Source organism: Conger conger, chromosome 1, assembly GCF_963514075.1.
Source record: "Conger conger chromosome 1, fConCon1.1, whole genome shotgun sequence".
NCBI lineage: Eukaryota > Metazoa > Chordata > Actinopteri > Anguilliformes > Congridae > Conger > Conger conger.
Window position 1 is genome coordinate 70329103 of NC_083760.1, and position 16121 is coordinate 70345223.

A 16121-nucleotide genomic window follows, 5' to 3' on the forward strand; every position below is an offset into this window, starting at 1 on the left:
AAGTAGTTTACTCAGGATGTTTTAATTTGTCCATAACATGCTGAACAACCAATTCAACAAACAAGTGTTTACTTACATCATCTATGTGTTCGTTAACCAACAATCAAGCAAGTGTCACAAACAAGTGTCACAAGCATGAAACAAAATCAATAATATATTAGAAAGAGCTCAATACACTACAGAAAATGCAGTATTGTACACAGTAATATTAAAATGTGCGGTGTTGGGTGGTTCATCCTACACATTGGTCTGGTGCTCTAAAAGTCCTCCCCAGTGTTGTGTTCCAGTCGCCTGGATTTGGCAGTCAGCACAATTCTTCAGCTAGAAAGTAGAACTAATGAGTGAAATCAGCTGACTGAGTTTGTGGGTGGATGGAAGTTACACATGGCACTTTTAGTTTCTGACTCCTGGGCTTTCCAACTCTGAATTCCCTCACCAGCACCAGCACCAGTCACTCGTCAAATCCACCCTATAAAGCTGTATGAGAAGGTTTTCCCTCAGTTCACATCCAACAGTGGTGTAATAATAATAAAGCTGTGGCTGACATCATGTTATTACAAGAATGCATGCTTGTTTACGCTCTCAATTGATAGCGGGTGTTGGGGAAATAAGAACTGTTCAAATAGATAGATAGATAGATAGATAGATGGATAGACGCAGAAAGACAAAAACCTGCCTGTTTTGAGGTTTACTCATATAGCATGTCATTGTTATCTTACATGTCATTTTTATCTTACATTTTACATGTGTGTCTGTATACTATTCATGACGATTATTTTTCAATGATTATGGTCTGTGTTTTTCAAATTTTTAGCTTTGTGTAATGTATTATATCTGTCAGTATGCTCCAGAATTATTGCTAGTTGGTACCCTTAACAAAAAAGGAATAAGGCTGCATATAAGAAACAACACATATAATAATATATACGTTATGTTATATATGTAAAATATATGGGACAACTATATACTTTCATGTCAATACATTTACTCTCATGTTTCAATATTTTTTATGAAGTAATCTCACTTTTTCTGAAAACCATAGGTGTCAAAATAATTGGCACCCCTAACAATTAATGTAAATAAAATCGAAACAAAGATAAATTGGCAATATAATTTTACTTAATTTAGATCATCTCTGTCTGAAGGAATGGTACTATTTCATTCCATCACTTCCCGGTTCACTTGAGTCTAAGAATGAGGTAACAAGCATGAAAATTCCCATTTGGAAAGGCCAGAAAACTGTCAATTCAGAAGAAACAGATGGTAATTGCCATTAAGATCAATGGTACAAGTATTAAACCAGGGGTGCCAATAATTGTGATACCTGTTTTTTGGGCAAATATATTTTTTATTTGAAAAATGTAAGACTTGATTCCATTAACAAATCATTAATGAATAATTAATAAAGCACACTACCCATGTTGGAAAATTAAGTTCATTTCAATAACAATATTACTTTTGTAATACGTATGGATATTCTTCCAGAGGAAGGTGGCAGCTGCCATGTTGACTGAGCTAATGTATCTTTTATTAAATATAATTTATTTTGTATTATAATTTATTAAAATGTATAAAGAAAACAATTGATATTTGGCTTGTGACTTTACCATAATCAAGAAGTAGCTGCGAATGAAAAAGTTGCCCTCCGAATCTCCCCGCTTTCGCCTTTGAACTGTGAAAGTGTGTCACTGGGTTAAAGTGACTCAAGCGCCGGGGCAGTGGGAGGGGCTGACAAATGGGTCACATGGTAACACAAGTTAGAACATTCAGTTCTCAGCAGGCTGTGTACAGCAGAGTTGCCAAAAGCGTACACCCAGATGCTTATTGCTTTCATAATGCTGAAGTGCTTTCCTGTTATAAGAGCAAACGATTTAAATCTAACCAAGGAACAAAGGTGTCTCTTCTGTGCACCCAACGGACTGCCTTCCCGGAGTTAACATTTACGTAGCTATATTTCACTATTCGTATTTATTTTGTAGGGGCAACCCAGGGTTATCTTCATTTGATTTTTTTTGCTTGCTGACGAGGCAACGAGCCCAATTCAGCCAGACGAACGCGAGAAAAACGGTGACAACTTTAAATTAGTTCATAAGATACCCAAATTTCTTGAAGTCAGAAGACATGGAATCTACAAAAGCTGGTGAGTTAGCATATCTGCATTTTCTTGTATAAATATACAGCTAGACTAATGAACTAATAGTGGATGTTTTATGCTTACAATTAATAGTATGTTTATGAATTTAACTCCTCATAAACCGTTCATGTAATTGCAGTCATCTAGCTACCTAATCGTTACCTACCTATCTATGTTGTTTACCACTTATGAATGAGAGTAGCTAGCATCGTCGGAATTCTCACAGGCATTGAACATAATTTTTGTCTTACGTAGCCATGCCATTTTAAAAGGACATTTCGAGTTATTTTGAATTGTGGTTAAAATACCTTTAAATGACTAGCAATTTTTGCAGTGTTGTCAACCTTTAAAATATCTGGGTTAGGAGTGCCAGTGGTGGCGTTTTTACGGGTTGGTTCTCTCCTCACATGTACCAGACAGCCTAGCCATGTGCAACTGTGTAGTACACAGTTCTCGGCAGCCACTCCTGATTGGTGTATTACAATGGTGACGTAGCCGTTGCATAATATTGCGAGGCGTCCTGGCGTGGAGACTCGCTGCAGGTCCACGTGAGGCGGCTACGGGAGGCTATTGCGATGACCTACTTTTTCGGGACAAAGCTTAAGAGACACGTGGGAGCGGGTTTAGACATGGTACAAGAATCGTTATGTAGCCGAGCCATAGTATTTATGAATCGAATTGGGCTGGCTCGCTACTCGCTAAATTTTTGTTTGTCGTTTTTTGATACTTGATACTATTATACGGTTACTTATTAGTATATGTTTTATTTAGTGTTGACCAGAAGCTTTGTAGGGAGGAACGCACAATAATATTTATTTGCATAGGTTTATGTTTTTAATTAACATATTTTTACTATAAGGTTGGTGTACTGGAATGGGAAGATTTATATATGGTTGCAGTACTCTTAGAATATAATTATAATTATTGGGTGTTTTTGCGAATTGGTGACACTCTACTGAATTAGAACGCAGTATGTTATCAAATTCCATATCAGTGCCTTTATCTATATACTTTATGATATATGTTATGTCTATTTGAAATGGCTGTGCTATCAGGATCTTGATTTGAATGAATGAGAGTGTGTGAGTGGCTGAAACAGAAAGACAACCCCCACTAGTTTTACAGTGGTATTATGTAACAGGGTTTTTCAACAACCAGTGGGAAGAGAGTAACTAACCAGGTCAGCCAGTGCAGGGTATAGATGGAAAAAAAAGAACGTAAGCAGTCTGAGCTGCCTCTCCTACACACACTGCTGCCATGTGCTCTGTGTGTCATCATCATGGTTATATAAGTCCCTTTTGTGTTCTCAAGACACATTATTCCTGAATAAATGAGATCACACATGTGCGTAAAATACAATTAACTGTTGTCATTGTTCTTTTCTTTATATTATTTTCTTAGTTGGCATGACTTCACCCAGATGTTGTAACATTATGAATTCTGTCATCTTTGCATTGTCTACAAAGTATACAATACATATATGTTGTACAGTACTGTTGTATGGTAGTCATTTCTACAATTTTGTGTTCTGCATACGGGTGAGCATGGGAGATGCCTTAAATGAAATGACATGGGAGCGCATTAGCCTCAGTCTCATGGGACTGAATGTCAGAGTGAATTTACCGCTCGCGTTCGCTGGCCGCGTTTGCCCTGACCGATGTGTTTTTGCGGTCTCCTTCTCCAAGGTGGAGTCATAGCGTACATCCGCTCTTCGAGCTCCACGTCGGGCTCGGAGTCCTGTCACAGCGACAGCTCCAACAGCAGCTTCCTGTCCTCGTCCCCGAGCAGGAAGCAGGACGCGCCTCACGGCCCGCTGAGACACGCCCCGGTGAGACACGCCCAGCCGCGCGCGCGCGCCGCCGAGAAGCCCAGGCGGGCCCCCTCCACCGCCAAGTGCGGCATTACCAGTGAGTATCTCCACCCGCACGGATCGGGTGTACGTCCAGCAATAACGCTTATCTTAAGTCCTCTGCCACTGCCAACACCACCAGGCCTTGGTAGGCCAGAAGGGGGAAGCTAAACTGCTGGGATTAAGATAATGGCTTTTTGGATCGAGTGCCTGATTCAGATAAAGGGCAGTCCCCGGCGATCAGCCTAGCGTGTCATTGCTGCAGGGATGGCCATTGAGTGCACTCTGATAAGGCCTTTACACACACTGGGGTGATGAGGGCTGACGAGTGACAAAACCGGCTTTGAGCCTATTTCTGATTACATCTAGAATACTGTAGGTATTTTCCATTGTTCTGTTCCCTGGACAAGACGCTGTGGTGTGTACGGAGAAGTGCACTGCCTGTGTGTCTGTGTGTGTGTGTGTGTGTGTGGCTGAACGATGTGCTTTGTGTGGCAGAGATCAACGGGATGGTGCTGTTGTGTAAGGTCTGCGGTGACGTGGCTTCCGGCTTCCACTACGGGGTTCATGCCTGCGAGGGCTGCAAGGTGAGGAACTCGCCCCGATTAACCCCATCACACTCACCCCCCCTCACTGCTTACCCAGGAGCAGCGAGCCCTTCATTCTTTCAGTTAGAAGTTACCTTCTTCAAAAATTTGGTTTCATCAGGGCCTGGGGAATTTGGTATTTTCTTGAGTCATCGTGCTGGTGTGTACTGGCTTTACCCAGCTCGGGTAATGTGGAAGCTCTTGCACAAAGACTTGATTTGCATATTTGTGTTTGCGTGTGGGTGGATGTGTGTGCTGGCAGATTCAGTGTGCCTGGTACCTATATATGATCTGAAACTGAAAACATTTCCAATCGGGTGGGTGTTGTATGCAAGGAATATTAGCCAGAAGCATCAATGAGTGTTCCCTGACAACTGAAATCAGGTGGCTGGGTTTTTATAAAATAAAAAGAGCAATTGACAATGAAATCCTCAGGAAATAAGGTCGGTTTAGTTAAAGTTTCTTTTACGAAACAAACCCGGTAACCTGAGTGTGGCTTTGCAGGGCTTCTTCAGAAGGAGCATTCAGCAGAACATCCAGTACAAGAAATGCCTGAAGAGCGAGAACTGCCCCATCATGCGCATGAACCGGAACCGCTGCCAGCAGTGCAGATTCAAGAAGTGCCTGTTTGTGGGAATGTCAAAAGACGGTGAGCATCTCGCGCGGACAGTCGATGTTCATTCGTAAGTGATGGATGTTTGACGGTTCGCTAACGTTCTTGCGGTTGCCTGTGCCCCATCAGCGGTCCGCTTCGGCCGTATCCCTAAGCGGGAGAAGCAGAGGATGCTGCTGGAGATGCAGAGTGCCATGAACAACATGATGAATAACAGCCAGCTGCACAGCCAGCTGACCTCCCCCCTGCCCCCGGCCTACCTCAGCCAGCCCGCCCCTGAGGACTGCGGCTCGGCCTGCTCCTCCGCCTCTTCAGAGCCCGGCTCCCCCCCGGTCGCCATGGACACCTCGTCGGGCTCGCCCTCCTCCTGCTCGTCAGACAGCGGGGAGGAGGAGGTCATCGGCACGGTGACCAGGGCGCACGAGGAGACCTTCATGTACAACCAGGAGCAGCCGGCCTCGCCCGCCCAGGCCCCTCCCTCCGCTGGCGTGGGCGAGCGAATGAGAGACGCCCGCGCGGAGCAGCAGAGAGACAGCTGGAACCAGCAGAACGACCGGGCCACTGTCACGGGCTGTCACCTGACCAACGGCACGGCTCAGCCAGGGACCGCCCGCCCCGCCCAGCATTACAGCAGCCGCTGCACTGCCTACGCACACGGCGTGAGCCACAGGGGCCACAACATCTCAGAGCCCACTGCCAACTGTGCCTTCAGCGGGCCAGTATGGAGTCAAGGCAACAGGATGCATCTGGTGAGTATGCAAGGGCAGTTACAGCCATTAATAATGACAATGACTCATAGCTGAATCAAGACCTATTTTCAGCCTATGTTATATACATCTCAACATCTCAGGTTTCAGGCTAACCTAGAAAAGCGTGCCTCCCTGCTCTCTCCTTAACTTTGAACGTAATGAATCAAGCTGATGTTCTGGTTGCTCATAGCAGCATGAACTGGGTAGTGAGTGCTTTGTCTGTGCATTCTAATTTGGTACGTGGTTGCTAACAGTGTTTCCCTCATTCATTTTCCAAAGGTGTGTCCCATGAGCATGTCTCCATATGTGGACCAACACATGTCGAGTCACCAGATCTGGGAGGAGTTCTCCATGAGCTTCACGCCGGCTGTCCGTGAGGTCGTGGAGTTCGCCAAGAGAATACCCGGATTCCGTGACCTCTCGCAGCACGACCAAGTCAGCCTGCTGAAGGCCGGGACATTCGAGGTACGTCAGCCCCCTCTCTCCCCCACCATTAGGCCTAGCATGATAACCCCCCCCCACAGCCCACCTCATTTTGAAATCACATCAAAGCCAGAAGCAAGAGAAAGTGAACAGAAAGGTCACTACTGGAATCCATAGGGGTCTTTTTCATTCATTCACTTAATTTTTTTTCTCTCAGACATTTCTATTTACTCTAATTCTCTTGTTAAAAATATTTATTTAACTTCTTTCTGGGCAACCAAGCTCCATGTCAGTGTGATTATTAGCGACTCTAATTGGAAAGATAATGATTTGTAAAATGGAGTGCTTGCCTCAGTTGTTTTGAGTGAAATCAGTCTCAGGTTGTTTCACTCAAAGCTTCTATGAGGATTGTGTTGCCCTCTAGTCTTACTGGTACTGGTATTTTTGGCAGGTGCTAGTGGTACGTTTTGCGTCCCTGTTCAACATAAAAGAGCGCACTGTGACCTTCCTGAGTGGTAAGAAGTATAGCGTGGAGGCTCTTCGCTCCATGGGCGCTGGAGAACTGCTGAACTCCATGTTTGAGTTCAGCGAGAAGCTGACCGCCTTGCAACTGAGTGAGGAGGAGATGAGCCTCTTCACTGCTGTCGTCCTGGTCTCTGCTGGTAAGCCCAGGACATTCCTGCCTCCCGAAGACAACTTCCTGTTTCCTCAATGCAGCTGACCAATCAGCCACCTATGTCATCGTCCATTACTAACATTTACAACTGTCGGAAATTCTATTATGTTCTGCACGTCTGTAATATTCATGTATTTCTGCCTGTATATTTGTATTTTGTCTTAATGTTTCATAAATACCCTTTTTTCCTTTCTCCATTTTTGTTTTGAAAATATAAAGTTTTTTCAATTTTCAGTTGATTATAAGTTTATAAGTATAGAGTTGTAAAATATTAGAGTACTACTTCTGATTATGTTGGCCAGTCTTGTATAATTCATGCTGACTTCAAGTAAATAGACTTTTTAGCATGATGGATGATATATGCATATGAAAATGGAATAATGTATGGCTAGTCTTTCTTTGCAAGCATATTGCAAGTACAAATAACAATTGTTTTAAATTGAGCACAGCTGTAGCATATAATCAGGAGAAGTACAGAAGTGATTTCGGCGTTCCCGTTGCAGTGGCACACTGACCGTGCGGCGTGTTTCTCCGCAGATCGCTCGGGGATTGAGAATGTGAACTCGGTGGAGGCTCTCCAGGAGACCTTGATCCGGGCCCTGAGGAGCCTGATCACCAAGAACCATGCCAACGAGGTGGCCACCCTCACCAAGCTGCTGCTGAAACTGCCTGACCTCCGCTCGCTCAACAACATGCACTCTGAGGAGCTCCTGGCCTTCAAAGTGCACACCTGAACTCCTCACCTTTCCCAGCACTCTCTACTACATTCCAGCAGCTCTCCCGTGTTTTACTGTACGCAACATCACTCTTCTTTTATTTTTCACATTTTTTTATGTTGATTTGAGGACAAAAGTCAGGAAAGGGGGAGCAACAAAAAAAACAACAAATCACTGTACTGTATGGCTAGTCAACCTGCCGTGATGGTGCACTCAAACAAATACACTCGCACTTCTGTGTGTGATGTGTACTAGGATTCCAGCTTGAGAAGCACCTTTTAAAAATTAGGTGAGCAAAAAAAAAAAAAAAAAAAAAAAAAGGCTCATATTAATTGTGGGTAGAGTATGGACCTTTGTGTTAGATTTTTCTTAGTCTCTAGCATTTCAGACACTATTGTTTATTCCAAAGTGTAGTGCACGTAGGCAGTTTGAATGTGGCATGTATTCAGGTGCTTTAAAATGAGGTGTAAAATAATGCTGAAATTTGAACTCCTCGGCGGTGAGCCCGGCTGCTTCAGAGTGAGGGTCTAAAATGTGTTGACCTCGCCAAAAAAGTACATGGAAAATGTAGAATGTGATGATAATTGCTGCTAATGCATGGCTATCTGCTATCCTGTATGACAGCTTGTTTTTTGGGGGTTTTTTTGCACTGCCTGTTGTCGAGAGAAAGAGCTTGCCTGGCAGGAAATTGTAACTTTCAATGACATATCATTGAATTTGATGTTCATTTTGCAAAGTTGTACAAGTTTACCATAATTATTGTCCATATTTTTTTTTGTTGCTTCGCTTCTGGATGTAATGAAAGGCTGGCAACAGTTGATTGGTTGTGAAAAAGATTAGCTTTGTTTCTACACTACCCCCTAGTGAGAAGTTGCTATAATTACAAGGTCTTAGTGACCATGGGCTCCTTGGGATGTTGTGAATTAAAATCCAGCCTGAGCCAGTAATGTCCAGCAAGTTTTAAGCCTAAATGTATGAAGCACATGTATAAGTTTGACACGCCTGTGTCTTGGACTACTGTACAATGTTATGATGGTAAACATGGTGGTGGAACTGGAGATGAAGACGCACTATGGTTTCTTCCACAGTCCTCACAGGGGCCATTCTGAGAGTCATGGCAGATCGGGTGCTGCTGGGTTTAGTCCTGTCCTCACCATGTGTTTGTTTCTTATTTTACAAGTAAACAGTGTTAAGTCACAAGCGTATACCGGCCTGTAGAAATGCATCACGTGCACTCGGAGAGAAGGGAAAGACATTTGGACCAGTTACACACATGGATGTTTCAGGGATCTTATCAACTACAGGGGATATCGCCCAAAACAGTGGGAGGAGCTCAAACAACAAACCGCAAAACCAGACAAACTTATGCCTGCAAATCTTGAAGACGGATGTTCCTTGATCACTAATCTGTCCTTTCAAAACAATACTGTGCTGATGTGCGTCACTCTGGATCACCGGAACATTCTGGGGCCATTTTGAGTTGTTCAGAGGTCAGTCCTCCCCTATTGCCCCGACAGGGCATGTTCAGCTCTGACTGTCTGTGCTTCTGTTACTTTCCACATCACGGTCTGTCCCTGTTTCTGTCTGTGAAAGCATTGTAGTATACATAGATTTATATAAATATCGATATAAATATATAAAATATGAATATATATGAATAAACATAATATGCAAAGCCTTGTCTGTTGTCATTTGAATCATTTGAATCATTTGAATCATTTTCATAGTCTATAAACTCATACCGGGTCGTTAAACGTTTTGCTTTTACCTCTATCCAGTTCTGAAGAACCTGCCATGTAAGTTATCAGTGTATAAATAGAGGACCAGAGATTTTATAACCCACTTACATTATAAACTGGTACAATAACCCCACACACACATACACCCCATCATGCAAGAGACAAAAAAGGCTTCCTAAATACTGGAATGAAAGCCTCCTTGATGTGAAAGACTTTGATTACAAGATTTCACAGAATTCTGTTATAAAGTGCCTTATTGTATATTTGGTCGGCCCAATTATTTAGCCTTTCGGAATATTGGATTAACCCGGAATTTAGACATTTGCCTTTTAGGAGCATTTGCGTGATACAAGCAATTCTGGAAAATATTGTGTTTGTGTGCGTGTGTGTGTGTAACCAGAGAGAAGCGACTTGACGTGAAAGTGCATTTTACTTGGAAAAACCAGGGATTCTTTTTCATTGCTAAATGTCTCAAAGCAGAAGAGTGGCTAATTTGGTAACCTGTGTTGCACAGTGGCTGTTTTTTGCTCTGTTTTGTGCAGATTCACAATAAACAGAATGTAATTGTATCTAGACTGCTGTAGAATGGCCATTAGCTAGGCATCTTTTCTAAGACTGCTGTTGTTGGCAAAAGCAGCTAAACCCTGAGTAAGAATGACCTTCCTTAACCGTGCTTCCCTCTTGGCTGGCCTCCCAGCGTCTGCCATCAGACCCCTCCAACTTATCCAGAATGCAGCAGCTCGTCTGGTCTTCAACCTTCCCAAATACTCACGTCACCCCCCTGCTTACTTCCCTCCACTGGCTGCCTGTCATGGCTCGCATCAAATTCAAAACATTGGTGCTAGCCTTCCGAGCAGTTAAGGGGTCTTCCCCAGCTTTCCTACAAAAAATCTTCAGACCCTACACCCCTGCCAGACCTCTTCGTTCAGCCTCCACAGGCTGCTTGGCACCTCCCCCTCTCCGAACTTCCACCTCACGCTCACAACTACTGTCTGTTCTGGCTCCACGGTGGTGGAACGAACTCCCTGTTGAGGTCAGAACTGTAGAATCTCTTCCCACCTTCAAGCGCAAACTGAAGACGCACCTCTTCAAGCAGCACCTTTCGCCGTCCCTCCCTACCTCCCTGTGAACCTTAATTGTTGTCTGTTGATTTACTTTGTGTATCAGTATTTTTAGTTTGGCTAGGTAAGCAGTGTTTGGCTAGTTAAGGGGTTTGGTCATACTTTTGCTTTGTTTGTTGTTGTTGTTTGTTTGTTTGTTTGTTTAAAAAAATAATAATAATTTAAATAGGCCTTGGTCCTTATCTTTGTTGTGCAGGTAGCAGTTGAAATTGTACTTCCCTCTAGGGTCTTTCAGCGCACTTATCCCTGGTTATGGGTATGCACTTTGTTGTATGTCACTCTGGATACATTACAAATTCCATTAATGTAATGTAATGTAATGTGCTTGAAACACAAATTTAAAAAGTGTAACAATACAAAGGAATACAATAGAGTACAGAAATGAGTGTGCCTTGGCTCTTTCAGTGACATAAAAAAACAAAATGGCCATCCTTTCTTCATCTGCATGTGCATAAATGCAGACAGGCTTTATTCTCTTGTCCACCGACGATATATTTCAATACTTCATGTTTTGTGCTGTATTTATTTTTGCTAGCATATTTATTGCTCCCATTGTCCTTGCTGTTTTCACCTCCACAACTGAAATATATCACCTGCTGTCCTGACAGAATGTCTTACCAGCAGAGAGCAGCATTGGCACATCAACAGTATCAACTCAATGGCGCACTCTTATGCAGAACATTAGCAAATAAGAGAGATTCAAAATGTAAAAATTAAACTGACCCTAAGCTCTTTTTGTTATAACAAATTGTTATCTAAATAAAACTTGCTTATCTTAAACTCTCCTGAAATGTGTTCCTACTTTACTCTGCATGTTTTATCTTAAATAAAATTTATGGTAGACATGTATTTTGAAAATTCAATTTTTTGCGTCAAGCAGAAGGGGTTTGGCATTTTCTGTGTGTTTCCCAGCATGCTTTACAAGCTCAGACCTAATATTTATAGCTTGACAGGGGCCAAGACAAATTCCTTCCCCTTTTTTTCTTTACCAGCCTTATTTTCATTCTTTTTTTATAAGGAAATGTTTTGAATATTCAATAAATGCACCATTTGATCTGTCATTTGGCAGTTATCAGTCGACTCAAGATGCATATAAGGCAGTAGGCAGTAGATTTTTCTATTCCCTGGTTAAAGTAGAAGGGTGGAATTTCTCTCTTTGAAAAGTGAAATGTTAAAATGATGAAACGTTGCCAACCAAACAAACTAAACTTAGAGCTCTTCACAATGCCTTGATCTCCCAGCTTGTCTTTGATCTGTAAAGAATTTGTCCCCTGCTGTGGCATGACCCTGCCTTTGGGGATACAGCACTGAAACCCATTCAATCACATCCCTCTCATGCAGCAAGCTCTGTGTAATGCAGTGTGGCTTCTTTAGTGAAAGCCTGGGACCTTTCAGCATGAGACACCGAGGTATTAGTATCCTTTATACACTCACTGAGCACTTTATTAGGCATTTACTAGACTTATTTTTTAGACTTCTACTGCTGTAGCCTATCCACTTAAAGTTATGATGCATTATGTGTTCAGAGATGCTCTTCTGCATACCACCGTTGTAATGTCTGATTATTTGCGTTACTGTCACCTTCCTGTCAGCTTCGACCAGTCTGGCCATTCTCCTCTGAAGTCTCTCATAGGTAAGGCGTTTCTGTCCGCAGAACTGCTGCTCACTGGATTTCTTTTTGTTTTTTGCATCATTCTTTGCAAACTCTAGAGACTAGTGTGTGTGAAAATCCCAGGGGATCAGCAGTTTCTCAGATACTCAAACCACTCTGTCTGCCACCAACAATCATTCCACAGTCAAAGTCACTTAGATCACATTTTTCCCCATTCTGATGGTTGATCTGAACATTAACTGAAGCTCCTGACCCATATCTACGATTGTATGCATTGCACTGCTGCCACACAATTGGCTGATTTGATAATCACATGAATAAGTAGCTGTAATAAAGTTCATAATAAAGTGCCTGGTGAGTGTATAATTACAGGGTAAATTACTTTAGAATTTAATGCTAAATGCAAACACATCACACAAACAATACTCATTTGTAATTATATCATAAACAATTACTAAAAGGATAGTCTCAGGGTAATATTGGATTTCTGTACCTGACTTAAATGAATTAAATAAAAATGTCAGGTACAGGGTTGGGTTGGAGAGGTGGGGGGTATGAAGTTTTATTATGCTAGTATTTATATTGGGCTTTGTCTTAATGCTCTCTGCACATATTTATTTAATAGCCACACACATGCACCAATTCCATTTCTAAGAAAAGAAGTGCCTCACATATGATAAGCATCATCTGTCCATGCAGGCAGATGACATCAGATTAGCAATGAGAAAACAGACTTTCAAAAAACCGCCTTCTCATCTTGACCCAAAGTAGCACAGCACACCAATACTGGGAGCACCAGTCCTAGCAGAGCAGGCCTGGCTTGGTTTGGCTCTGATCTATCATATCAGAGCAGCCTATACAGTGTTGCTAATGCAGAACTGAAAGTGGAATTTGTACTCAGATTTATATAAACATGACTAGCATGAAGCATCTGTGCACAGCTTAGTTCAACAGAATGGAAAAAATGCAAATCAAATCTGATCAAACTTTCAAGAAAATACTTTTACTCAGACCATGTGTGTACATTTATATTGAATAAAAGGGCTAATAAAACTGGCAAGTGAATTATTCCTTTTTGTACCAAAACAGGATTTTGTCAATGGTGTGTTTAGTCTACAGAAAGGATTTGGTCTATACCACTGATAAAATAGATTTAATAAAACACATGACTATAAATGTTAAACTAGCCTAGTCATTACATTAAACCATATTAAACTCCAATTACCCAAAGTGGCTTTTAAGATAATACAACCATCCTGTTTCTGGTTAATAATAACAGAAAAAACCTGCAGGTGCCTGTGTAGCAGGTTATCCTCTCTTCAGGGTTGGTCCTCCTCATAATGCCCTGCTTCAATACAAAAGGCAAATACATTCTTTATAAGGGAAAATGATAAACGAAGGAAGCTTCCCCCAGTGTGTTACCATTTCTCCACATGACTGTAATTACAGATGATGTTTCTGTGCTGCAGCTGGTCGACAGAAGGGTTTGACTCAGTCATCTCTGAACAGTCGTCTCTAAGCAGTCGTTTCTGGAGTGAGTCCATGCATCATCGCAGAAAGTGATGGATGCTTTTAATTTAATTGTCGAGTTTTGTGTAGGCCGAATTTTGTGTAAGTCGAGTCTTGTGTAGGTCAAGTTTTGTGTAGGTTAAGTTTGTTCAGCCAAAATGTCCGCCACCAATGTATATCCTTCCTATCCATCCCTTTATGCTGAGTGACAAGCACAGGATGTTTTTTGGAAAACCCATTACCTCCAACTACAGTATCGTATAATTTCATAATTATTAGGGTTTCAAGCTCATATGACTTTATTAGGGGTCAAGCACTGAAGGGGCAATGCACCCTATCTTATTTTCAGACATCTGATATTCATGAAACTTGGTATATATAATATTGTGAATGAGCGCTACAAATTGAACCACTAAAGTCCACCTGGTTAGATTTTCCACCATTTTCTTTGAAAAACAAAGACCTTTTTGTTTGTGGACTGTACAAAAATGCTGCTATTAACCAATGCACATAATGGGTGATGCCTACTACAAAAGTGGCAAAAAGTATTTATTTGACCAACCATAATGCAATTTGGTACTCACTTTTACCCCTGTTGAGTTTACCGTTTACTGTTTACTTTGTACTTTTGCACTACCACCATTGCACACAATTTATTTAACATAGCACCTTATTTATCTATCTATCTATCTATCTATCTATCTATCTATCTATCTGTTACAGGGAGCCTCCTGATTATATAAACTATATAGGCATATTCAAATCAACAAAAATGTCATGCCACAATTATCCTTGCCAAAATTATCTTGATTTACAGTATTATCTGGTTATAGCTAAAATATTCTGAAAATATGTAAAAAGTACCAAAACATACTGCAATCATTTCACCGACATATCAGCGAAATCTAAAAGTCCCAGTATGACAAAGCCTACCAGTCCATTCTGGAATTTTCCATTTTTGAACCAAGCCAAATAGACAGATGTTCTTAGGAAACATCAAGAAAGTCAATAAAGTTGTTTAACAAGTCATTAACAAGAGGCAATCAATAGTTTTACAAGCAGTTAGTAAATCAGATCAAGTTGATATGCTCAGAATTCTAAATTCAATAACCATCCCTGCTGAAAAAAAACAAAAACTGCCCAAGCTAGGTTTTGAATCAGCTGGTAGCTGGTTGACCAGCTCAAGCTATGTTTTGAAACAGCTGGTAACTGGTATTTCAAGCTGGGCATAGCTGGATTTTACACCAGGGATAGTATCTGGAGGCCTCAGCTGTTGTCAGAATCCTAACAACAGCTGAGCCTCCTGAATTCCAATTTTCCGCAATTTAGAATTCTGAGCATATCTCCCAGCCCACTTCAAGCCCTGGACTGCAGAAAATAATAAACTGTGGTGGTGGCAGAGACTAGGGCAGATGCTCTTTGGTCATGGATGATATAACAGACTATGTGACATGAGCAGGAAGCGTGTGCTGCTCATGAGTAAGTGAAATGTCATTGTGTTTACAGTAATGATGTAGGCGGCAGTGTTGTTATCTTCAGTGAATGTGAGATGCATTGTGAAACAGGTAACCGCACCATCCCTACCCAGAAACCAAATTGTCAAATGAGGTACAAATGATCTGGGGTTAAATATTAGTTGAAATATAAAGTTTGGGGCCAATGTGTGCAAGTGGGCTTGGCCTAAGACATAATTGCTTATAAGTGAAGAGAGGCTAGATGGTGGAATGAGTTCGTAGTTGTTCCCTTCTGAGAAAAATGAATCAGCATATCGGAGTGTAATGGATTCCTTTGCGCTTTTGTTTGCTGAAATGTCAAAATGCTGTAAGCTTCCAAAATCAGAGTCTACAAAAGTTTCATAAAAGCTCTGTGCTTAGGAACACCAATTAACAGGTTCGGAACATGACTCTGAATCATTCTGAAAGATGTAAAGTAGTATGGAGAATGAGAGGAAGACGGAGACATGAAACAGGATAATTCCACAAATCCAATTTGCAAGGACAGCTTTGACTCTCTTCCTTTACCTCTCCCTTTACCATAATCAGCACCTTTCGGCCTGTAGTTTTAAGGCTTGAAACCTGCTCATTGGCAGCTATATTTTTCATTTGAGTTTACAGTATATATTCTATCATGGTTCTTTTTCATTTTAGCTTCCATGTTTGTATACAATAACTATAGCACAACCACTAGAATCTGTGTACAAATCACTCTTTGCAAAAGTGTGCCATCTGACAGCTTTAAGTATACATACTGTGATAATGGCTTCAGGCTTCATACCATCTGAATGTGAAGGAAAGCAGTCATACCCAATCACTGATGTGGCCATATTTTTTATATGGTCTGATTTCCCCTGCCCCCCTTTCTGATATTCCTATCCCTCTTGTCTAACCCCCCCA

The 16121-nt window shown here is 41.6% G+C and overlaps 1 protein-coding gene across 1 annotated transcript; it reads left to right on the forward strand.

Annotated features, from left to right (window-relative positions):
- Positions 1–1766: 1766 nt before the first annotated feature.
- nr1d2a (nuclear receptor subfamily 1, group D, member 2a) lies at positions 1767–9422 on the forward strand. Its single transcript, XM_061230628.1, has 8 exons — positions 1767–2140; positions 3820–4041; positions 4482–4570; positions 5075–5219; positions 5313–5932; positions 6212–6397; positions 6807–7017; positions 7569–9422. The coding sequence occupies exons 1-8, from the start codon at positions 2122–2124 to the stop codon at positions 7763–7765; spliced, it is 1689 nt and encodes a 562-aa protein (XP_061086612.1). The 5' UTR covers positions 1767–2121; the 3' UTR covers positions 7766–9422.
- Positions 9423–16121: the final 6699 nt, after the last annotated feature.